At 41.4% G+C, this 24,637-nt stretch overlaps 1 protein-coding gene and 2 long non-coding RNA genes across 3 annotated transcripts in view; 2 read left to right on the top strand and 1 right to left on the bottom strand.

Moving 5' to 3' along the window:
• LOC121029703 (uncharacterized) overlaps positions 1-4,547 on the top strand; it is a 20,150-nt gene extending 15,603 nt beyond the window's left edge. Inside the window, exons 4-5 of the long non-coding RNA XR_005789846.1 lie at positions 2,036-2,324; positions 4,014-4,547. This is a non-coding gene — a long non-coding RNA (uncharacterized LOC121029703). The remainder of the gene's footprint in view (positions 1-2,035; positions 2,325-4,013) is intronic.
• Positions 1-14,800, bottom strand: part of SH3BGRL2 (SH3 domain binding glutamate rich protein like 2) — a gene marked incomplete at its 5' end in the record, with an annotated part of 60,023 nt that extends 45,223 nt beyond the window's left edge. Inside the window, one exon of the mRNA XM_040474010.1 lies at positions 14,357-14,800. Coding sequence (XP_040329944.1) covers positions 14,357-14,800 — 444 coding nt within the window. The remainder of the gene's footprint in view (positions 1-14,356) is intronic.
• A 2-nt stretch (positions 14,801-14,802) lies between these two features.
• Positions 14,803-15,419, top strand: LOC121029704 (uncharacterized). Its single transcript, XR_005789847.1, has 2 exons — positions 14,803-14,995; positions 15,137-15,419. It is a non-coding gene; the product is annotated as an uncharacterized LOC121029704 (long non-coding RNA).
• Positions 15,420-24,637: the final 9,218 nt, after the last annotated feature.

The following is a 24,637-nucleotide window of genomic DNA, read 5'->3' as shown; positions in this document are numbered from 1 at the left end:
AAAAAAAAAAAAAGAAGCCTGGCTGGCTCAGTCGGTAGAGCATGTGATTCTTGACCTCGGGGTTGTGAGTTCAAGCTCCATGTTGGACACAGAGCTTACAAAAACAAAAAAACAAAAAACAAAAACACACACAACTATATCAAACAAACAAACAAACAAACGTGCCATCACCAGAACCAGATTCAGTCTCCCAACTCCCAGTGCAGTATTCTAGGTCCATGTTGCACTGTTCTAGAAATATTAGGACAAGCAGTGGAGACTTGAACAAGTAATTTAATGGCTCATACCACATCAGAAGAGAACGATGAATGAAATGACCTCTTCAGTTCCTCCTAGTTTTAAAGCAATGTGAGTCTTCTCTTTGTAACCATTTCCTCTCTGCTACTATAGATTAGAGCAGAGGTTCTCAACCAGGTATGATTTTGCCCCCAGGAGATATTTGGGAATACATGGAGACATTTTTCATTGTCACAACTGCAGATAGAGGATACTCCTAGCACCCAGCGGGTAGAGACCAGGCATGCTGTTCTGTGTCTGCAAGGCACAGGATGACCCCACAATAAAGAATTACCTAGACCTAAATGTCAACAGGGACACTGGTGATAAAACCTGGCATAGGGTGTGATCAACTTCATTTTTAAGCTTTTCCAGGAAGTTCTGTCCTAGAGTTTAATGACTTCAAGCAGCAGTTCTGAGATTAGAGTGACTGAGAGGTCATCACCAAGTACAGACAGGAAATAGACACTTTTTACTTCCTGGAATAATTAGGTTACATAGAGTCAAACATTCAAATGCCACAGTAGTCAGGTAGTCAACATAAAGGAATAAAGTCAACAAGCACCAAATAACCATTTAGGACTATTATTTCCTTTTTTCCAAAAAGAAAAAAAAAAAAGAAAGCAAAAACAAAAACCTTTCACTGACTTCCATTCTTCATGAAACAAATAACCCTCTCAATATAATCTTGTGGTTTCCCACTTTTGATAAACATACATGCCAAAAAATACTTCCTACTACAGGCAAAAGAACAGCACAAGCTCAATAACAAATGGCTCAGAGTTGGGAGGAGAGGGAGAATGGTAGGGGGTGTGGAGAACCCCAAGGCCACGTCATGATGAAGGGGCAACTCTGAAGGATCCATGCCATGATGGAGTGAGGCAATGGGTGAAGAAATCTTCAGATGTCTCAAGAAGAGTAGGAATTCTAGATTGTGTATGTGGAAGAAAGACATCACCCAGTATTTAAAATCTTTGGCTCAAAACCACTTTAAAATACTGTGTTAACTCAAAAAAGAAGGGGTTCTAGCCTCTGCAACTAGACTGTGACCTCTAGCCTACACTAACCCTAATAAACAATGTCAGTTTCAGGTCTTCCTACAGATGTGTTCCATCTAACTCAGAACCTATTGTCTAACTATAACAATAATCTTTTTCCTTAATTAAATATTAATAGCTTATTCAGAGTTGAAGACTCACAAAAGACCAGAGAATTACTATAGACTTAAATGTAAATGAAATCCATAATATTATTAACAGCTGCCTTGTCATTAAGCTCCGACAACTTTACAAGTGGGGATACTGAGATCCAGAGAAGTTAAAAGACCTGCTAAGCCACCTTGCCACTTAGGAGCCATTATCTGAACCCAGGTCTTTCTACTTCTAAAATTCACATTCTTACCACTTATCATCTTGCTTGTATCACACAAATTTCTTCTACCAACTATGCTTATGAGGTTCCCTCAGTAAACTGCATGTACAGAATCTGATCTTACAAAGAGGGATGGCTGATAATAAGCAAAGCACAAAGATTAGAATTATTAAACTGGGCAGATGAGGTGTATGAATGTACTCCCACTCCCGTGGGCCCCTCCTGCCTTCCCATGGATGGTGACTGCATCCCCACAGGCCCTCCTTCCCTCCCCTATAACCACCAACAGCCCTGCCTTTGGCCTCCTGCTTTCTACCCACTCTTTGCCTTGAATTCCGACCGTAGGCTGCAATATACTGATAAACTCTTTCCACCCAATTATTTACAGGGAAGAAAACAAGGAATGATCAGCCTGTGGAGAAAATGTCTCCCAAGAACCGAGAATCCCAAGCAGAAAGAATGAGAGCACACACTTGCACCACCACCATTTGTTCCAGTAGATCTCATGTTGCCCAAAAGGTCCCAAGAAATTAAATATCTCTGCCCTCGACCCCATCCCGGCCAACCTTTCCTTCTCCCACATCAGCCCATTACCTTCCCACCCATCCTGCTCCCTCCAGCTCAACACATCAAGTCAGCTCAACTCAATCACACAAAGCAAGAGAACTGCATTTGAGGTAAATCATGCAGTTGGTTTCAGGACATTCAGTGAAATATTCAACTGTGTCTTCGGAGCACTGTCTGTTCCAATTTCTCTTTAACCTCTGACTCCTTCCTCTGGGACATGACCATTAGGAAAATGGATGGCACAAATCTAGTGTCTGGATTTTCTGGATTCTATGACAAGGCAAGTTATTTGAAATTTCTGAGCTTCAGTTTCCTATTCTACTAGAGAGAGTGAAGGGGGCTAGGGGATGAATATGAATGGCTACCAATGCCAAGTTACTTTGAGGAATACAAATTAACAAACATAAAGCCTTGAGTACTTCCTGCACATGGTGTGAATGGTAGTTGTTGTTCTTGTTACTATTAAAATTATTATGGGGGTGCCTGGGTGGCTCAGTCGATTGAGAGTCTGACATCGGCTCAGGTCATGATCTCACGGCTTGTGAGTTCGAGCTCCGTGTCGAGCTCTGTGCTGAACAGCTCAGACCCTGGAGCCTGCTTCGGATTCTGGTGTTTCCCTCTCTCTCTACCCCTCCCCCGCTCATGCTCTGTCTCTCTCTCTCTCTCTCTCTCAAAAATAAACATTCAAAAAAAATTTTTAATTATGAAATATTAGCTTTCCATTCCAACCATATTCCTTATATCTTTTTTTTTTAATATTTATTTATATTTGAGAGAGACAAGAGACAGAGCTTGAGTGGGGGAGGGGCAGAGAGAGAGGGAGACACAGAATCCGAAGCAGGTTCCAGGCTCCAAGCTGTCTGCACAGAGCCCAATGTGGGGCTCGAACCTATGGACGGTGAGATCATGACCTGAGCCAAAGTCAGACGCCCAACTGACTGAGCCACCCAGGCGCCCCTATATTCCTTATAGCTTTTATCAGTCTCTGCAGAAGCAAAGCCATTGCTTTCACGTGCCAAGGACACTATGGCTACATTTACCTGCTCAACAGCTGAGTGGGTACCCCTGGAACTGCTCCTTAGCAGTCCTGCCCTTTCTCCTTTCTTTAGCTTGAGCTTACGCACTGTTATCCTAGCCTGTTTCTGGGTGCCCAAGGCACAGGTTCTCAGTGGCCTCCAAGCAAGCGCTTTTCTTGTGGGTAATGTGGGATAAAAGTACTGGACAAAAACTCTTATGACAGGGAGGGGTTCAAATCTGGATTCACTGAACCAAAAGATCCTAGGCATGTTAATCGCCCTCAATATTCTCAGCTGAAAAATGGGTATAGGAAACACAGTTTGTAGGGCCATTATAAGGATTAAATAACCTGTAGGAAAAATCCTACCACATTCTGGGCACAGGTAAACACTAACTTGTTCACCTGACCTTCCAGTGCTCCAAGGCTCAGCAAGGTGGACAGGCATATCTGAGGGTCCACCTATCCAGTGTCTTTCTCCCTTTCTGTCTCCACCAACTGTTCTCACACCCCCCCCCCCCCCCCCGCCACCTCTTTTACCGCCACCTACCTGCCCATCTGCCACAGAGGGAAGCTCCCCACAAACATTTCACTAGCATCAAGATTCAGTGTTCAGTTTCACAGTCATGATAATCACTGTCTTCACTTACTTTTATTAAACAGAGAGATCCTGGCCCTTCTCTACCACCCTCCCCCTAGATTTGGGGTGAGATGTTTGCAGAGAATATTATCTATCCATCAATTCAACTTGGTGTCTCATATTTCTTTTCCCTTTTACTCACAGACTCAAAACACTCTCCATTCAGTTATGCATGGAAGAGCCGAAGATAGCACTGGCAAATACGTGGCATAAGCCCTGGTCCTCCCTCCTCTGGTGCCAGATCAGACATCAACAATCAATCACACTGTTTTCCAGCTGATCCCAGACAAAGCTCCAAAACCCCTCTCCCAGCTCTCCAGGCAGCCACCATCCATCAGTCAAAGCTGTCAGTTGAGATAAGATCTACTTGCTAAGTATAGGAAGACTTAAGTCAAACCAGGACTCTATATTCATGTATTAGGTACAGCAAAGAATAGTGACCAACTACACAGTAGTAAGCACTCTGTAGGCAATGAATAAATATGTTCTAGTGACTTATGCACAACCTGCCATGCACCTATAAAATGTTCAAAAATTACAGAAGAACTCTACTAGGGTGATTTGTTTGGGGAATGACCTCAAATTATAACTCTTTTATATTTAAATTTACTAAAAACTCTAAAATTATGGAAATGCAAACTGGTGGAGCCACTCTGGAAAACAGTATGGAGGTTCCTCAAAAAATTAAAAATAGAACTGCCCTACAACCCAGCAATTGCACTATTGGGATACGGGAGTGCTATTTCAAAGGGGCAGGCACATGCACCCCAATGTTTATAGCAGTGCTATTGACAATAGCCAAAGTATGTAAAGAGCCCAAATGTCTACTGACTAATGAATGGATAAAGAAGATGTGATATATATCAATGTAATATTACCAATGGTTAAAAAGAATGAAATCTTGCCATTTGCAACAACGTGGATGGAATTGGAATGTATTATGCTACGTGAAATAAGCCAGTCAGAGAAAGACAAATATGATTTCACTCAAATGTGGAATTTAAGATACAAAACACATGAACATAAAGGAAGGGAAGAAAAATAATATAAAAACAGGGAGGGAGACAAACCATAAGAAACTCTTACTAAAGACAGAGAACAAATTGAGGGTTGTTGGTGGGATGTTGGGTACGGGGATGGGCTAAATGGGCAAGGGGCATTAAGGAGGACACTTGTTGGGATGAGCACTGGGTGTTATATGTAAGTGATGAATCATTAAATTCTATTCCTGAAATCATTATTATACTATATGCTAACTAACTTGGATGTAAATTAAAAATAATAAAAAAAAAGAATCAAAAATAAGTAAATACTCTAAAATTATAGCAGCATGCATCCTTGGCTTAGTAGGTACTATGTACTATATATAATTATTTGATGATTAAAGATCCAAGGTTATAATTTAAAACTTTTTTATTTTATTATAGTAATTAAAATTTTTTTTTTGTTAAGCCCTGCCTTACCCATGAAACTATACTGACTCCCAATGATAGCTAATCCTTGGATGGGGCAGAAGGAGGTGCTTGGCTTGAATATTAGCTAACTAACTCCAGAATTAAATAAATCAGCAAATATTCAATCCAAATAGTTACTTTGACTAGTAAGTAGTTTATTTACCATAAAAGGTCAGCACAACCCAAAACTTCTGTCAGCTGGGGACCCAGGCTGATGGAGTGGCCAATTCCCATTCAAGGAACTATCATAACGAATATAATTAGGAAAGAAGAGAACTAGTAAGCTTCAAATCACATAGGAATGCCATGAATGAAGACCATACTCCCACTCCTTGTGTAACTCCAAAAAGAAAACAAACTCAAAAAAAGCTCAAAAGCTACATTGGTTGTGTTGCTTTAGGGGTTTTTTGTTTTGTTTTGTTTTGTTTTGCTTTGTTTTGTTTTTTATATAGGATTGGTCTGCTGACTTTAACTGTATGTGCATTTACCAAACACCATTGAACTGACCTGTCAGCAAGTCACTTAATTGGGTCTCTCTCCTTCCCAGCCCTCCACTCCAAAAGCCACTAGGTCCAAGATGACAAAAAGCCAATTCCAGATCTGAGTCATCGCTGGTAGGATATGGAAGCACGTCCTGAAGTACCTAAAACCCTCTGCCCTCAGTCCCAGCCAACATTCCATTTCCGGCTTCAGGAGTGCTGAAGCAATGCTGGCAGAGAGCCACAAGGGTCCCACAACAAGAGACACACCCTGATGTACACCGCGCCCTGCCCTTCTAGTTTCAGGGGTCAGTTCCAGGAAACCCCCTTTGGGGTTGTTCCAGGCACTGACCCAGCCCAAAAGAGTTCAGTACCTTTTAGGAATGAATAAGCTGTCAACGGTAACAAAGGGAACCAGACCCAGTTCTAGTTTCCAGGGGCTGCACCAGCCTAAAAGGACCTGGGCTTGTTGGTAGGGGGACCCCTATCTGGCAGCAAGCATCTAGCAGAGCTTCGAGTCCTACAGCAAAGCAGTCAGGAGCCCAGAAGGTGCTTTTCCTAGGTCGGCTGATTGTTTAGAGTCTGGAAAAAGTAATGAAACATGAAAGAAAGAACAACACTAACTTTTAGTTGCCATAGTTCCTGAGCAATTAGTCCGCGCTGGCAGATAAAACTCAGATAAGCCTATTTTTGAAAGAGGACAGAAGGGAAGCTGCACTGGCTCAGACCACACAGTGGGTTACAGCCGCTCCAAGGCTCCCAGTCCCCAAGCGCCACCTCTCACAGCCGCCCTAGCCACCTCCATGCCAGGCAACGGTCTGTACTGGTCACTGCTGGTCTAAACAATCACTCAACAGAAAGGTTCCATGACATGTTTTTAAACTACCACTAAAGGGGTGCCTGGGTGGCGCAGTCGGTTAAGCGTCCGACTTCAGCCAGGTCACGATCTTGCGGTCCGTGAGTTCGAGCCCGGCGTCAGGCTCTGGGCTGATGGCTCAGAGCCTGGAGCCTGTTTCCGATTCTGTGTCTCCCTCTCTCTCTGCCCCTCCCCCGTTCATGCTCTGTCTCTCTCTGTCCCAAAAATAAATAAACGTTGAAAAAAAAAAATTTAAACTACCACTAAAAAGAGGACCCAAAGAAGAAAACTGTATATGATTAGAAGTGGAAAATCTCCCTCAAATATTAATAAGCGTTTGCCAGTTCACAGGGAAAAAAGTTGTTTTCACTAAATTTCTCATTTAGAAATCTAGGTCCTGGGGCGCCTGGGTGGCGCAGTCGGTTAAGCGTCCGACTTCAGCCACGTTTCCAATTCTGTGTCTCCCTCTCTCTCTGCCCCTCCCCTGTTCATGCTCTGTCTCTCTCTGTCCCAAAAATAAATAAACGTTGAAAACAAAATTAAAAAAAAAAAAGAAATCTAGGTCCTTTTTCTTTGTAGCAGTGTAACAAAGCTAATCACAGAAAAATAATGTACCTAGGAATGTAATTTAAATGAGAATAACACGTTTCTAACTCACTCTGCAGCAAGGTAGCAGCCACTAAAGCAGCTCCTACTGAAAATTTGGGTCTCCTTTTAAGTTTAGAGTTTGGAGGGTGACTTTTTAAAAAAAATGGACATTCAGCAATTAAAGCAATAATGTATTGGTCCCATTTTTTAAATCTGCATTTCAAAACAAAGTATTTTAAACTTTCATATATAATGATCCATAAGTCATGCTAATTTCTGTTTTGGGAAAAATGAAACATTCACTAAGAATCTAGACCTTTTCTATTCTGTCACCCATTTCTAACTGTACTGGGGGGGAACATGATTCATTTCAACATTTTTATAAATTAAACATGAAAAACATCTAAAGAAGAAATATTTCTTAATTTGGTATCTCACACTGCTTCTTATAGAACTGGCTTTTCCCCCCCACTACAGTTGTTCTCCTTTCCTGTTTTTTTGTTTTTTTATTTTTTTATTTTTTAATTATTTATTTATTTTTGAGAGAAAGAGAGAGAGCACGAGCAGGGGAGGGGTAGAGAAAGAGGGAGACACAGAGTCTGAAGCAGGATCCAGGCTCTGGGCTGTTGGCACAGCGCCAGACATGGGGCTCGAACCCACAGACCAAGAGATCATGACCTGAGCCGAAGTCAGATGCTTAACTGACTGAGGCACACAGGTGCCCCTTTCCTTTTCTGTTTTTGACCAAAAAAACTGAAAAACACACAAAAGACAAGACTCAAATGTTCTTAAATTCCCACAATATGGAAACCACCTCAAATTTCATATTATAAATATTTGTCAAAATTTCATTTCCTCAAATAAATAGAAATGTTTTCTGAAAGTATTCCAATACAAATGGATAAAAAGCCCCTAATTTCATACGAGTCCATGCCCTTGATTATACTTCTATTTCCAAGCTTAAAATATTATTGTAGAATGGGAAAATATCAAATTTGAGAAAGAGTAAAATGTACTAGAAAACCTGAGGTCAGGTCTTCATCTGGGATATTGATAAACCTCCCTTTTTAGCAAGAGACCTTACACACAACTACAATTCCATACAATTCCACATCCAGCTGCTAACATGAAGATTCAAGAAATTTGCCTTCAGTCTTTCCAATTAAAGGGAGAAAATTCCATTAATTAGTCTATTTCAACACTCATATTCCATGCTGTTATGGGTTGAATTGTGTTCCCTGAAAAATGTTGAAATCCTAACCACCGGTGCCTGTGAATGTAACTTTATTTGGAAACAGGACCTTTGCAGATGATCAATAAAGATGAAGTCATTAGGGCAGGCTCTATTCAATATGAACGTGTCCTTATAAAAAGGAGAAAGTTGCACATCATGACAGACACACACACACACACACACACACACACACACACACACACACACACAAGCACGGAGACCATGTGAAGGCAGATACCAAAACGATACATCTACAAGCCAAAGAATGTCAGAGATTGTCAGCAAACCATGAGAAGTTAGGAGAGAGGCATGGGGCAGTTTCCCTCACAGCCCTAACAAGGAGGCACCCCTGCCCATACCCTGATCTAGCTTCCAGAACTGGGAGACAAATTTCTGTTGTTTAAATCCTTGATTTTGATACTTTGTTAATGGCAGCCCTTAGGAAATTAACACACTTGCCTTCCCAGCCTGACCTTCCCTTAAATCACATCCTCCTCCTTGCTCCCCCAACTCATCCCTGCTTCTCCTGGTCATTTCTCATATGCTCCCATCTCCCTAACCTCACTCCACACCCTCACTCACCAATGCTCTTTGGCACTGTTTTCTCAAGGATACCCCTGGCATTTTGCATGGGCAGTTCTTATGGGGGACTATCCAGCCCACTGTAGGATGTCAGGCATCCCTGGTACTCTCATTGCCCCAGGGTGCCACCGTGCCCACAGGGGAGAACTGCTCTAGAAACTTCAGAACTACCTGCCAGGTGGAGTTCAACTCAGGATCCCACCACCTACTGTGTATGATCTCATCAGGGCATTTCACTTCAGCTTCTTCATCTGTAAAATGAGAATAAATAACTACCTTGCCCTGTGACTCTGAGGATTCAATGAGTTAAAGAGGCTGATGAGCCCAGGCTTACCCTCACTAACTTCTTCTGGCTTAGAATCACTTAGGAATTACTGCCCAGTCTTAGGCTGTTCTACATGGTCATATCCTGACTTTAACTGCTTGGCACTCCTTTGCGGGGCCTCCTCACAGTAAAGCTTCACTGAATACATTCAGTGCTTCACTGCTTACTGCATGCTTAAAAGTTAAGTCATACAAACCAAAGGGTATGCCTTCTACAGCTGCAAAGATCAAAACAACTCCGAGCATAGTTTCTATGTGTTCCCCACCGCCACTCTCAATCCTACTTGAAAATATAATGGCAGCCCTGGGCAAAACGCTGTATTTTCCAACTTTGTTTCCAATTTTTTATCTCTTTTGCTCCCAGTGATGGCCCCTCTCCAACATCCATGCATATACTGTTCATTTCACCCAGCTTCTCAGAAACACTGCCCAAGCCCGCATTAATCTCCTTATTTAAATGGTTTGCATCCCAAGGCTCTAGGCTGAAAAGTGAGCATTGACTTGTGCCCTAAGGCCAGAGTTTAAGTCTGTTCTTCTGACTTCACATACACCTAGCACCTAATAGCACCTTACACAGAGCCTGGTACTTGGTAGGTTTTCAATGATTATTTGATGAATTCAAGGGTCAATGGATGCATCAATGAATGCATTGCTGAATGAACACAAGAATGAATACATTCAGGAGTCAGGAGACCTAGTTTCCGTTTAACCCTTGGATCTGCGTTGAGTGACACAAATGACCTCAGGATAAGCCACTGAATTTCCAAGCCCAAATTTCCTTCTCTGTGATTTTAGGTGGTTGGACTTCACTAGAAAATTCCTTTAGGTTTTCTTCCAGCTCTAACAACTGAGCCCAGAAACTTTAACGAAGAGTGAAAGATTTTATTTCTTTTTTAGAGACATTTTACTCAAGACAAGCAGAGGGGTAAAGATTTTTTTTAAATCACATACCAGGGGCGCCTGGGTGGCTCAGTCGGTTAAGCGGCGGACTTCAGCTCAGGTCATGATCTCGCAGCCCGTGAGTTCCAGCCCCGCATCGGGCTCTGTGCTGACAGCTCAGAGCCTGGAGCCTGTTTCAGATTTTGTGTCTCCCTCTCTCTGACCCTCCCCCATTCACGCTCTGTCTCTCTCTGTCCCTCTCTCTGACCCTCCCCCATTCATGCTCTCTCTCTGTCTCAAAAATGAATACATGTTAAAAAAAATATATTAAAAATCACATACCAGAGGTCCCTCCTTGCCAGAGAGCCCCTTGTTACCTGGGGACAAAAGACGTGGGACAACACACAAGCTGCAGATACTGAAGACATCTCTGAAATGCCGAGCACTACAGAGTTTATCAAGGGCTTCCTGCAGGAACTTAAAGTCTACCCTGTCCTCAAAAGAAGTCCACAGGGACATCTGCTGTCTGCCTTCTTCTACCAAAAGCTCCTCCCTTTCCAGCCTGAACAAGGTGGACCCTGCACTCTCTCCCTGGCTCCAAATCTAACTCAATTCCTCTCCCTGCCATCTGCCTAAGGCTCCCACATGCATATTTTATGATTTCTGGCACATTTCCTCCTTATCTGACATCCTGCAATGTATCCCTCAGCCCCTATATTATTTCTATCTCTGATAATGTGTTCTGAAAGAGGCAAGTGTCCTTGGGCTGTACTTTATTACTGGTGGTTTTCGCTATCCTATCTTATCTCCCCACCCAGTCCCCACCTAAATTCCTTGAGGACAAAGACTATATCCTCTTCCAATTGCCCACAAGACCAAGGACAGAGAGAGGCAAGGAGCAGACCCTTAGAAAATACTTATTGAATGAATAAAATAATGAATGAATGAATGAAATAATTGACTGATGCCAGTATTTTTAAATTAAAAAGCCATATCAATGTATTTCCTGAATAAAGTTACCAGGACCCCCCCCACCCCCACCTTTTGGGTACACAACCAGAACAAATTAAATTTTAAAATGGCACTTTTAGAATATACTGTTTTCTTAGGACTAATTAAATGCCCTTCAGAACAATATGAATGACAGCAACGTTATCACCTGCATATGAAATCTGATTTTTAGGTATTCATGGCATAATAATGTGGCATCTCTTTTATTTCCTAGAAAAAGCATGTTTTACCTGGAGCTGGAGAGGATAAAAGGGCAACCACCCCTTGGTGTTAATTATTACAAATACCACTGTTACGCATTGACGCTGGAGAATTCAGAGAAGTCAGAACAAGATGAGGATATTTTCTAAATAGATTGTTTAAATCTATTGCTGATTGGGGCAGAGAACCTTTCTGGAAATAACAGGAACCTACTTAGCAAAGTCAACTTCTAGTTACATTCCTTCCTTGTGGTTTAATAAACTTCAGCTAGAACTAAACTGACTTGGAAGTCAAATTATTTGTTCTCCCATGCATTTGCTAGTCACAGTTGGTCACCAAATAAACAGGGCCAACGGTCAACATAACACTGCTGGAAGGAAAACATTACAGCTATGCCATCAAAGCTTAATATAGCTTAATGCCATAAGCCCTATTAGCCTCCCCAGGCCAACAGTTAACCTAAACAATTTCATTATCTCTTAGAAATCATTATTCTTGCATAGAAGCATAAACTTATCATCACCAAAAGTATAAATATTACATAATTACAAAAAAGCTGTATTAATATAGGAGATGATATTATAATTGGGAATTACTCAATGACTAAGGATCATCTGAGACCTAAAAAAGTTAGGTCCATTGAGATAGAGAATTACTGTTTATGGGCTGTATATATAACAGATTATGTCTTCTAGCTCAAATCAAATCATGTCAGAACACATACTACTAGGCGGGGCAGTGAGGGGGCCTGAGACATCACAGCAGAACACCAAAGGAAAAGAATAGACTCACTTTGGGGTGGGGGGAGGGGAAAATGGGTGACGGGCACTGAGGAGGGCACTTGTTGAGATGAGCACTGGGTGTTGTACATCAGCGATGAACCACGGGAATCTACCCCAAAAACTAAGAGCACGCTTTACACACTGTTAGCCAATTTGACAATACATTAAAAATTTAAAAAAGGAAAACAAAAAGAATAAACTCACTTTGAGGCATTTAAAGTGCATTTAAAATAAAAGACACTGTTACAAGGGTTTATCCACATTTACCCAACTGATGAAGTCGAAGCAGTTTAAAGCTAGAATGTAATTCTGAGCAATTCATCACCATCCTTCATTCTAACTCAGGAAGAGATGAAGCACCTTATCCAAGCTTACACCACCAGCCAGATTCTGCATTAAAACTTAGGTCTCTTAAATCTAGCTTCATGGACAAAACACATAACAGTAAATATAAAATTATTTATATTTTATATTTAAATATAAATGTTATATTTATGCATAGCAGGCAGGCAATAAATGTTAATGGATTTGAGGAAACAGAGATGCAAAATTCCAGAGCTATCTTGTATATTACCTGCTGATAGGCTAAGCCAAGTAACTGCCTGAAGTTTTGACTTTGACTTGTCCAAACTAACGTAGGCTTCTTAATACTATAGATCAGCATTTCCATAATCAAAAAATGCTACTGGAACAATTACTGAGCATGCTAGTTGGTGGTGAAACCAAAAAGTCTATAGCATTCTTATGACGAAGTGCATTTGAAAAACAAAATCTATGCACAAAACAATATGGGTTTCCAAACACATGAAGTATAGTTCAGTAGAGAAATCTGTAAAAGACAGGAATGACTAAGCAACCACAAATAACTAGAAATACCAAAACTATCAGGAGTATGGGGACCACCACATGCCTGCATGTAAAGATAAGTTGGAGTTTCCCATCTATTCCTAATGAAAAGGGGTCTTTTCTTGGTACTAGTGTTGCTTTCTTTTTAAATAAAAAGTCTCCGTCGTTTATAAGGATTTACAAACAATATTTTATTCCATCCTCCATCCCACCTGCTTCAGAAACAAATTTTGGGACAATCTGGTTGGTGCTGGGCAGACAAGTGACCAAATTTTAAGCAACCAATACTGCAGTTTTGATGTTTTTGATTATATATCTCACCAAGGAACCTCGTAACAGCTTAACTCATACTAAGGAAACCAAGTTTTAATAATCATGTAAAACATCCTGCTACATGTGTTATTACCCAGTGAGCTCTATCAAGTATACTACTGCATTTTTTCTTTGCAGTCTGACATTTATTTGTCTCTTCTTCCCAAAAACTTCTTCCTAAAAAAATTAAAAAGCCAAAATATCGACCAAACACAACTTAAAATAATTAGAGAAACCACACTTTACACATCCTCAAGATGAAATTGACCACTGCACTACAAGGGGAAAGAAACCAAGCACACACATTTACATAAAGAAAATATTCATAGCATCCTAAGGAAAAAAAAAAAGACAAAACAAGTAAGAAAACCCTGGCACGACAGGGCAAACCTAGTTTACAGTTCTCTTTGCTCAGGTTTAAACTATTTAACTGGGTGGAAAGGAAGGGAGGGTGAAGAGCAATTACTACTTAAACTTGTTTCATTCAGGAGCTAGGTTAGCAAACCAAGCAGCCTACATAAAAGCTGGTTATATAAAATATAACCAGGCCGAAGGTCCCACATCGGGAAGAACTAACACGAAGGGAAGCGGGACCCCCGAAGCTCTCAGAGTACCCCTTCCCCAAATTCCCAAATCACACAACTGGAGCTGGGGGTTTCCCGCAGACTCCATTTTCTCCGCTGCGCTGTCTCCCTCTCAGGCCGAGTTGAGTGGGCCTGTGGGCGAGCTGGGGTCCCCCACCCACCTTTGCTCCCCGCCCTTTTCATTGTTGTGCAAGTGTGATGGATCACCTGCCCGGCGCGGGCTCCCGCGTCCGGACGCGCAGCGCACCGAGACGCGCAGGGGCGTGCGCCGCGCACCTCCCGCAGGACCCGCGCTCTGCGCTCAAGAGCCCCCCAGACCCGACCCCCGCCCTCTGCCAGTCCCCACGGTGCTCACCGCCACGAAACCCGAGGAGGAGGCAATGAACACGCGGATCACCATCCTCTCGCACGCGCGGACGGACCGTCTGCCCCCGCGGGTTCGGGGCTGGCGGGGGCACGGAGGCAAAACCCGGCTAAGAGCCGCCGCCGCCGCCGCTGGGCAGATCGCTCGGGTCGGGGAAGATCGCGGGGACCTGACTCCCTCCCGCAGGTCCGCAGATAAAGCCCAGAGCCTCCCGGCCGCTGGCCGAGGGAGGAGGGGGGAGGGAAGGAGGAGGAGGGAACAGGCTGTGGGGCGTGATGGGAGTTGTAGTTTCGGTCTCTCCCTGGAGTGCCTGGTGGGCTGAGCGCCTCGCAGCCCCTCCTTACTGCGTGACAATAGCGTACACGCGCAGGTGGCTGCAGAGGACCCCGAGGCTGGGGCGAGGCTGTGACGAGGCTGTGACGAGGGGTGGTGAGGATTCTGGCGAAACGGGGAAAGAGAAAACTAGGCAAAAGGGCTTGGTTCAGAGTCCAAGCTTGGGTTCTGTGTTGTGGTTTAGTGATTTGGAGCATCCCCACGCAGAACCGCCCGACAGACTGGTTCGAGCCGCGGAGACCCACGGTCTTAGCGCGGCTAGCGCGCTGGGCAAGCCCAGACGACCTGCGGCGGCGGGTGGAGCGGGCTGGGCTTTCAGGAGGTGGCCGCGGTGGGGGCGGTGGGGTGGGGCTGGGCGCTCCTCCGTTTTCCCAGAGGCTCTGGAGATTGCGGAAAGGTGATTCTTTTAGCTAAATGAGACGTTTTCTTTTTCTGTAGGCACTGCAAATTAGAAGCCTGATGAGAGCACAACTGATATTTTATTTTTCTTAGCAAAACTGTAATTGTAGTAGAAAAATGAATACCAAGCGAAATTGGAGTCCTTCTATCAACATTGGGAATCAGGACCCCACCCTCCCCACCCCCTACTCTGCACAATGGCTTCGCCTCTTTGCACCTAATATTTACAATTGAGCCAAATCTGTGCCGTTTTCAGACCCGCTGCACATTCCAACGCAGTCTCCCAGGAGGATGGTGTTAAATAAAAAGCTTTTATGTAGTTTGCTAATAGTTTAGGAATAGTTATTTAACAAGTGTTTTCTGTTTCAGAAAAGCGCAAGCCTTGCAACCGTTTCGTGGATGTGAACCAGTTTTCCCTGCAGTTACTGTATTTACTTTATTCCTTTCAGCAGGGGATTTTAGCACAGTTCTGGGAACAATGTTAATTAATAGTTCTAGAAAGAAAGAAATTAGATGATGAGATCTCTGGCTCTTTGGTAAATTTCTTGCACGAGTACTAATCATTTTGGAGCATTTGCGTTTTAGAGCAGTTTTTAATATTTCAAGTTTATAACCTTTCCTATTCTCTTAAGTTATTTCTGTAGTATTTTTTTTAAATATTTATTTATTTTTGAGAGACAGTGGAAGCGAAGGAGGTTCGGAGAGAGAGAGACAGAATCTGAAGCAGGCTCCAGGCTCTGAGCTGTCAGCACAGAGCCCAACACGGGGCTGGAACTCACGGACCACAAGATCATGACCTGAGCTGAAATCTGAGCTTAAAGCTCTGAGCCACCCCGGTGCCCCTACAGTATTCCTTTTTAATTTAGTACATTAACAGATGATACAATCCTAATGGGACTTTATTTCTTCTTAGTATGTAATAACATTCAATGTAAGTTTTGCTGTAATTAATATCTCTCTGCATATGTACTTTAATTTAGCTACCAAAAATTTGGAAATGGATACTTTTAAGTTTCTAAATAATTTCCTTAAAAGTAGATACTATGTTTCCTGTATAACTGCCACTCTTGAAAGTCAACATTTTCTTTAGTTTGGAATTATTCAGCTTTGAAGGTATAGTTAAACTCAACCAATAGGAACTCAGAGGCTATTCTCTGAAAGGTACCGAAGTGGATAAAAAGTTAAATAAGTCATTTCCTCAGCAGAGCACCTATTGTCTGCAAAACAAAAAAGGTGCAGAAATAGCAGCAGAACAAGACCAATAGGTTGTTGTGTGGATTTAAAGGAAAAGGGTGGCTTTTTAGAAGAGACTTTGAAGACGAGTAGAAGAATATCTACTGGCAGATAGGGGGAATGCAGGGTGAGAATATGCAGAATTTATGAGATCGACAAGGAGTTGGTTGTACTTCAGAAAGGGATAGGAGAGGTCTAGTAGGGATAATGTTGAAAATGTAGGTTTGAATGAATGCAACAGAAGGCTCTCACTGGGTTGTCTTCCCAGCTCCTTGCTCTTTTCTGAAACCTGTCCCTCAGCTCTGACCTAAGACATTGTAGGGGTGGCTCCCAAAGCCCTGTTCATACAGCAAGACCCAGACCGCTGGCCACAGCTAATTGGTCTAGGCCCCAAACTAGGCCAGACAATATCCCTACCCTAAGGACTTGGAATTAGCACCGGCAAAGAAAGAGAGAGCTTAAACTTTAACTTGTGACACAGAAGCTCAGAGCTTTCAGAAGCCACGTTCTAACATGGGAACCAGAGAAGCTGAAGAAGCTAGTCAGTAGGAAGAGAACAAAGCAGACTTGTGGATAGTGATGGAAATGAGTTTCAGCGAGTGCTGATAATGTTTTAGTCCAGGGGTCCTAAAATTATGAGCTCTGTGGCAAATTGTGTGTTTTATAAATAAAGTTTTATTGGAACTCATTTCTTTTCATATTGCCTATGCCACAGTGACAGAAACCATATGGCCTGCAAAGCCTAATACATTTACTATTTGGCCCTTTACAGAAAAAGTTTGCCAGTCCTTGTTTATGGCTCAACTTGTTCCTATACCCCTACTCATAATGTCTGCATAATATCCCTGTATCCATATCATATATTTCTCATCTTACTTAAGCCACCGCAAATAGGTTTCAGTTTTGGGCAATCAAAATTACCCTCACTGAGAAGTTTATACTGAACTTGTAAGCATTCAGAGGAAGGAAAGGATATGATCAGAGCTATACTTCAAGAACATTACTCTGGTAATAGTTCTGGTTTATTCCACACTGATGAAAAAGTTTATATGCAGGACAAAGTGTTAGCAGTCCGGGGATCCACAACAGCTAGTGTGGAGTTGAGACCCGGAGTTAGTAAACAAAATGTAAGAATGAGTGAGAGTAGAAAGCAATCTGGGATATAAACTAGAGGCCCAAGATCAACACAAGGGTATCATACCACAGGGAGGATTAGGTGCCCATCTGACAAGTAAAGTCTGCAGATAAAGCAGGCAGCCAAAGCTTAAAGACAGAACTCAGAAAACTGAGTAGGTCATTAGGCTTTAAGGAAGCTGCCTCTGCATTGCCTAAGACTTGAACCTGTTTATAAGTCATGATAGGACATCTGGCTAGCGTGGGTTTTTTCTTCACTTTCTTGACATATAATGTTGTGTAAGTTCAAGGTGTACAACGTGATGATTTGACATACATTTACATTGTGAAATTATCACCGTAATAAGGTTTGTTAACAGCCTAGAGTGTTTTAAAACAGGAGTTTTTAACCTTTAGTAGTCTGGCAAAGTCTATGAACCCTTTCTCAAAAAAATAAGTTTCTAAATACAGAAAATAAAGGGGACAGGATTAGTGATATCGCAAAAACAGTTATCAAAATAAAGGAGTGCAGTATTTTTGTTATTTTTTGAATTTATTTCAGTTTAATTTGTTTTAACGTACGGTGCTATATTAGTTTCAGGTGTACAATATAGTGATTCAATACTTCCATACATCACCCGGTGCTCCTCATAACAAGTGCACTCCTTAATCCCCATCACCTGTTTCACCCATCTCCCCCACCCACCTCCCCTCTGGTAAGCATCAGTTTGTTGTCAATAGTTAAGGGTCTGTTTCTTGGATTGTCTCTCTCTCTTTTTCTCTTTCTCTCTTTCCTCTTTTTCCCCTGGCTCATTTGTTTCATTTCTTAAATTTCATATATGAGTGAAGTCATATGGTATTTGTCTTTCTCTGACATTTCACTTAGCATTATACTCTCTAGCTCCATCCATGTCATTGCAAATGGCAAGATTTCTTTCTTTTTATGGTTAAATAATATTCCATCGTGTGTATATACCACATCTTCTTTATCAATTCATCTGTCGATGGACACTTGGGCCGCTTCCATACCTGGCTATTGTAAATAACACTCCTGTAAATATAGGGTTGCACATGCCTTTGAATTAGTGTTTTTGTATTTTGGGGGTAAATACCAAGGAGCGTGATTACTGGATCATAGAGTAGTTCTATTTTTAACTTTTTGAGGAATCTTCATAGTCTTTTCCACAGCTTGGAAACACCAGTGGCATTCCCACCAACAGTGCAAAAGGGTTCCTTTTTCTCCACATCCTTACCAACACTTGTTGTTTCTTGTGTTTTTTATTTTAAACATTCTAATAGGTGTGAGGTGAACCACTGTGATTTTGAAGTATAATGAGAAGAAATAAAATTTTAAGATATTTGCAACAGTTGGAAAATATTAAAATACCTATGATTTCTGTTGGTAACAAAGTCACAGATGTTTGCTGCTATTACAGTGGTTTGTTGATACATTCATAATTGAAGGGATTAGTAAATTTCTGTTGGAGTCTGGTGAAAATATAAAGATGTTATTTTTTTCTCATTCAAGTTCATGAACTCCGTAAATTCTATCCACAAGTCTCTTGGGTGGGGTGGGGGACATGTGTGTCTAAGAACCCCAGTTGAGGAAACCATAGTGTCTAAGTGTATTCAAATCTGTAAAAACCTATGAATTTGCCTAAAAAGCACATACAGAAAGAAACAAGAAGGAGCCATGAAGAGTCCTTTGGAGAACTCCTACATGTAAGAACTGGAAGGAGAACAAGGAATTAAAGGGAGTGGAGGAGCCATCAGAAAAACACAAAACTGAAAGAATACAGTAAACCTAACAGTAGAGTTCTAAGTTTAAGGAAGTAGAGAATAGCAAGAATGTTACTCAGCCTGAAAGTCAAGAAAGAAAATAAAAATAGAGGCTTTGAGTTTGTTAGCTGGGCAGCCTGTGTTCACATTTCAGCTTTGCCACTTAATTTCTTGGACAAATTATTTTGTACCTCTCTAAGCTTCAATTTTCATGTCTATAAAATAAGCATAAGTAATGGCTTTTATTCAATATTTTTATGAAGGTTAATTATGCTCAGGATATTCTCCAAATGATGGCCTATGGTATCTGTTTGAAGGGTATTCCCACTCTACCTGGTTACTGATGTTTGGACCATATCTGTGTACTTCCCTCAGTGTGACCTATATTGCAGCTTGAAAGTAATTTATGACATATGTGACCAGGCTTGGAAATACATAATGGGGATTTTCCAGGAATTTACAGTTGGAAAATCAAAAGACTAAGGCAATTGGTAGTAGGAACACAAGGCAAATGCTGCAGGGGGGTGGAGTGGGGATAAGGAGCTTTGAGCAAGTTAAGGAATGAGGGAACAGAATGAAGAATAAGAGGAAGTTGGTCTGTAACAGGAGAATGGAGCCCCTGTGGAATGAAAAGTAGAAACACTAATGAAGAGCTGGCCGCTGTCTTCTAGTCTCAGCTTCCATGAATCCAGGTGTACCACAGTTCCTGCCCTTGGATTGCTGTTTTATAACCTCCATCTTTTATCTTGAGCTAGTTTAAGTGGAGGGGTCTTTTCCTGACTACTGTAAATCCTAACCAGAATATCCATGTAAAGTATGGACAGTAAATCACTTGCCTGAGGGGCGCTTGGGGGAATCAATCGGTGAAGCATCTGACTTTGGCTCAGGTCATGATGTCACAGTTCAAGAGTTCAAGCCCCGCCTCAGGCTCTGTGCTGACAGCTCGGAGCCTGGAGCCTGCTTCAGGTTCTGTGTCTCCCTCTCTCTCTGCCTCTCCCCCCACTCGTTCTCTCTCTCTCTCTCTCTCTCAAAAATAAAAACATCAAGATAATAATAATAATTTGCCTGAGGAGGGTCCAAGTGCAAAAGATTCATCATACGGATTGTAGCAAACAGCACAGCACATCTCAAAACTGGATTTTTGTCTGAAGTATTCTGATATTTCCATGTCAAGTTAATTTTTAAAAAACTGAGTTAACTAAGCCAAAATCTCCCCAAGACCTGTGCAATCCTCCTGTTCTCCAGGTTTCTCCCTCCAATGTAAATAAAACCTTGAGCCCAGTGTTTGGTGCCCAATAAATCCACAAGAAGCACTAGGTGTTATTATAATAATCATTTGTTATTATTGCTGACCTTTGCGAGAGCACTGCCAGTGGAAAAATGGAAGCATTAGCCAGACTGCAGCAGCTTGAGGACTGATGAGCCAATAGAAACCAGGGTATCGTCTTTTCTAATTGGAAGTTGGGGACTGATGAGAGGGGACAAGCAAGGACAGAAACTTGAAGGGGAATCAGGGACATTCTTCAGTAAGGTTTATCTACAGATTAAAGAGCTCTTCTAAACAGTCTGGAGTCTCAACTGTCCAGATTGTATTTTTAGAATGGAATTGAATCTGATTGATAATTCTGTTCTGTCAAAGCTGTCCTGTTTTTAACAGCATTTAATCCAATACTATCCAGCTCCCCAAGGATTTAACTTGAGGCACTCCAGTCACTACACCATGCCTGTCACAAATCCCTGCCCGGCTCCAGGCAGTTGTTCCTCTGAGAGCTGAGTTGGCACATTTGGCTGCTGATGGGTGAAGGATTTGTGGGAGAGGAGGTTATAAGTTAGAGGGCAGGGGTAGGTCAGAGTGGTTAAGGGACAGGTCTCTGAGCCAGACCTGAATTAATGTCACAGATGTATGACCTCCCTTAGGCAATTCACTTAGCCTGGGACACCCCACCTTCCTCGTTGTTGTTGGGGGCTTTATGGAGAAGATGCGTGTAAGGTGCTTTTATACACAGTGCCGTAAACGTAGTTAGGACTCAATGAGTATTAGCTACTACTAATCACATAAAGTAAATCAGAGAATGGCCTTCATTTGCATAAAGCACATAAATTTCATAAATATTTCTGTTTCATGTCTGTGAGTTTAACTTTCTAAATAACAAGGATCTGGTTTGTATAAGCGTCTTTGTACAGTGCCATGTTCAGTTAAAGTACTTAACAAAAACTTTTTGATGTTAATGAAGTTTAGAGAAGGCCATACTTAAGATAAAAGGAATATCAGTGAAATGAAGCAGTAATGAAGTCAAATAATGGCAGCTTGAATTCCATAAGAGAATTCATCTGATGCTTTTATGTTGCTTCATCAGGCTCATTCTATTTTTAATAAAATAAAGGCTTAACAGGAACACGCTAATAGTCCCTGAACTGGATGGAACTTTCAGTGCTCATGTTTAAGAAATGAAGGGAAATCATAAAGTAGGGAATAAGCCTTGAAACCAATATTCAGGACATATTTTTGAATCTGTACATATTCAACCTAACCCAGAGGGCTCCCTATCCTCTCTGACAAGAGAAAACACTTTCATTTCTTCCATGCCTTATTCCCCCCAGAAACTGGAAAAAGGTATACGGGAAGAAAATTGGATGGCATAAGCCACCATCTTGGAACCATAACAAGGAGGTTTTGAGATCTGCTGGTCCGCTTGGAGGACTAAACACCTTGTGTGCAGTTGATTTCTTTCAGCTATATTCATTCAGTATGTGCCAGATGCTATGCTAAGTGCTGGAAATTCAGCAGTAAATCAAACACAGCCCCTATCCTCACAGAGATTATGGCTAAACTGGAGGATGAAACGTGAACAATATGCTTGAAGGAAATGACTAGATTGTGGTGCTTTTTAAATTTTCTTAATCTGGAAGGACTCTCCTAATCAACTATTTTTGGAGACAGCGATATATAAAATTCTCCCCCCCCCTCCCCAACTCCCAAGATTACATTCCAGGTCAGAAGATGATATCACCATAACAAAATAAAGATTAAAAGTTGATATTACTTACATAGTTGTAGGCAACACAAGTTAGGAGAACTTCCAGTACTCTACAATGTTTTGGTTATTAGTTCACTGCCTTTATATAAGTGATTACCATATTGTAATAAACAAAAATTTACATTTAGGTTATTGTTGAAACTGAAATTATTTTGATTCCTCATGAATACATTGCTAATGAGTTTTCAGTTCGGTATAATTTCCTATTATGCTAGGCATAAAGGCCATTTAGCATAATTGCAACAGAGGAAGTATAAGAAAATGTTTATATATAGCTACAATTAAAGAAAATGGAAAACTAAGGTTAAACAAACAAAGTGTTATTGTTGTAACAATTATTTTTATTATTTTTTCCTGTGATTTTCAAGGGCTTACTGAATGGAAATTGTGAACATTTGCTTTTAGTATATTTTAGTACCTTGAACCATAATGATTTCAACAAGAACAATGAGGTCTTTATGTTTATTTCTTGACTCTTTCCTTAAAAAAAAAAAAAGGATGAGAAAAAAATATAGAGCACTTTAACATTAGGTTATCACTTCTTTTCCTCAGTTCTTTGCATCCATCCCTTTCCAATTCATTCGGGGCAACTTGCATTGTGGAAATCACTCTACTTCAGTCTCCACTGCAGTAAGTGCCTTTAGGTTTAAATACAGTCTTTCCAGAGGGAAGTCATTTTTGCATTAAGTGGAATTCCACTTAACAGTGATGTCAGAGGGGCGCCTGGGTGGCTCAGTAGGTTGAGCGTCCGACTTTGGCTCAGGCCATGATCTCACAGTTTGTGAGTTCAAGCCCCACATTGGGCTCTCTGCTGTAGGCACTTAGCCCACTTCAGAACCTCCATCTCCCTCTCACTCTACCCCTCCCCCGCTTGTTCTCTTTCCCTCCTTCTCTCTCTCTCTCACTTTCAAATTTGAACATTTAAAAAAATCTAAAAAAAAAAACAAAACACTGATGTCAGGGAGCGAGACTTCCCTATTAATTCAACTCACCAGACCCAGAAGCCATGATCTGGCCAGATAATCACTAAGGTTATAACAAAATGAAGCACTTAATAATGGAAGTCTAGTCCCTCTTTGCCCCCTAGTTGTAAACCAGACATATTTGAAAAATTCATTAAATTTTTCTTGCCCCAAGAACAGTGTAGTGGAAAAGTCTTATTTTACTTTAACCGCAGTTTACATTTCCCCAAAACATACAGCTTTTTAAGAGAGTTTTATTTATTTATTTATTTTAATTTGAGAAAGAGAGAGAGACAGAGAGAACAAGCAGAGGAGAGGCAGAGGGAAAGAGAGAGAGAGAATCCCAAGCAGGTTGCAGGACTCAATCTCATAACCGTGAGATAACTGTGAGATCATGACCTGAACTGAAATCAGGTGTCAGACACGTAACTTGCTGAACCACCCAGGTGCTCCATTTTTTTAAAGACAATTTTAGGGGTGCCTGGGTGGCTCAGTCGGGTAAGCATCCGACTCTTGATTTGGGCTCAGGTCATGGCCTCATGGTTCATGGGCCCGAGCCCTGCATCAGGCTCTGTGTTGACAGTGTGGAATCTGCTTGGGATTCTCTCGCGCTCTCTCTCTGCTCATCTCCCCATCTTGTGTTCTCTCTCTCAAAATAAATAAACATCAAAAAAAAAGAATTTTACTTATTTATTTATTTATTTAAATTGGGGGGGAGGGGCAGAGGGAGAGAGAGAGAATAACATACAGCTTTTTAAAAGCCCAATCCATTCAATTCAATGTATTTGTTGAACACCTGCTCTCTATGAGTAACTTATTAAACTTCCTCTCTTCAGCAATTTGCATATCTTTAAAATTTAATAGTGATTAAGAAATCATCTGTCAAGATCAGAAAAATATTAATATGTCCTCATAATTTTTGAAAGCTTATGATTTTGATAGTTGTTCAATAGGAGGGATATTAAGCAATTTTAATTCCATACCATGACCGTTTATCAAGTTCCTACTAGGCAGTAGGCACTCTTTTGGATGTGGAGAATATCAAGATTCAGAAAACTGTGTGTTGGGGGTGGGGTGAAATGTTTTTGCCCAAAGTAAAGTCCTGGGTAGAAGCACAAAGGTCAGTGAGTGAGTGAGCGGTTGTGCGAGAACAATGCAGAGAATCCCCATGGGATATGGGTCCTTTGAAAGGAATCTTTGTAGTGGATCTGAAGTTTACTTGCAGTATGTGTCTTTATTGTTTCTGTTTTAGCTAGTAGATTAATATTTTAGGTAGTTAAAAATCTCATCAGCTTCTATTTCCCTGTGACTTGTTACAGTTTGCCTTTGTTCCTGGGTTAAGAGTAACAACTGTATACTCAGGGTCAAGGTTGAAGGTGGAAGATGCTGGAAGAAACAACTCTGCAGTACTGAGT

Source organism: Herpailurus yagouaroundi, unplaced genomic scaffold (assembly GCF_014898765.1).
Source record: "Herpailurus yagouaroundi ecotype Mexico unplaced genomic scaffold, PumYag 139, whole genome shotgun sequence".
Classification (NCBI taxonomy): Eukaryota; Metazoa; Chordata; class Mammalia; order Carnivora; family Felidae; genus Herpailurus; species Herpailurus yagouaroundi.
The sequence above is the reverse complement of the archived record's forward strand: the minus strand, read 5'-3'. Positions and strand labels throughout refer to the sequence as shown.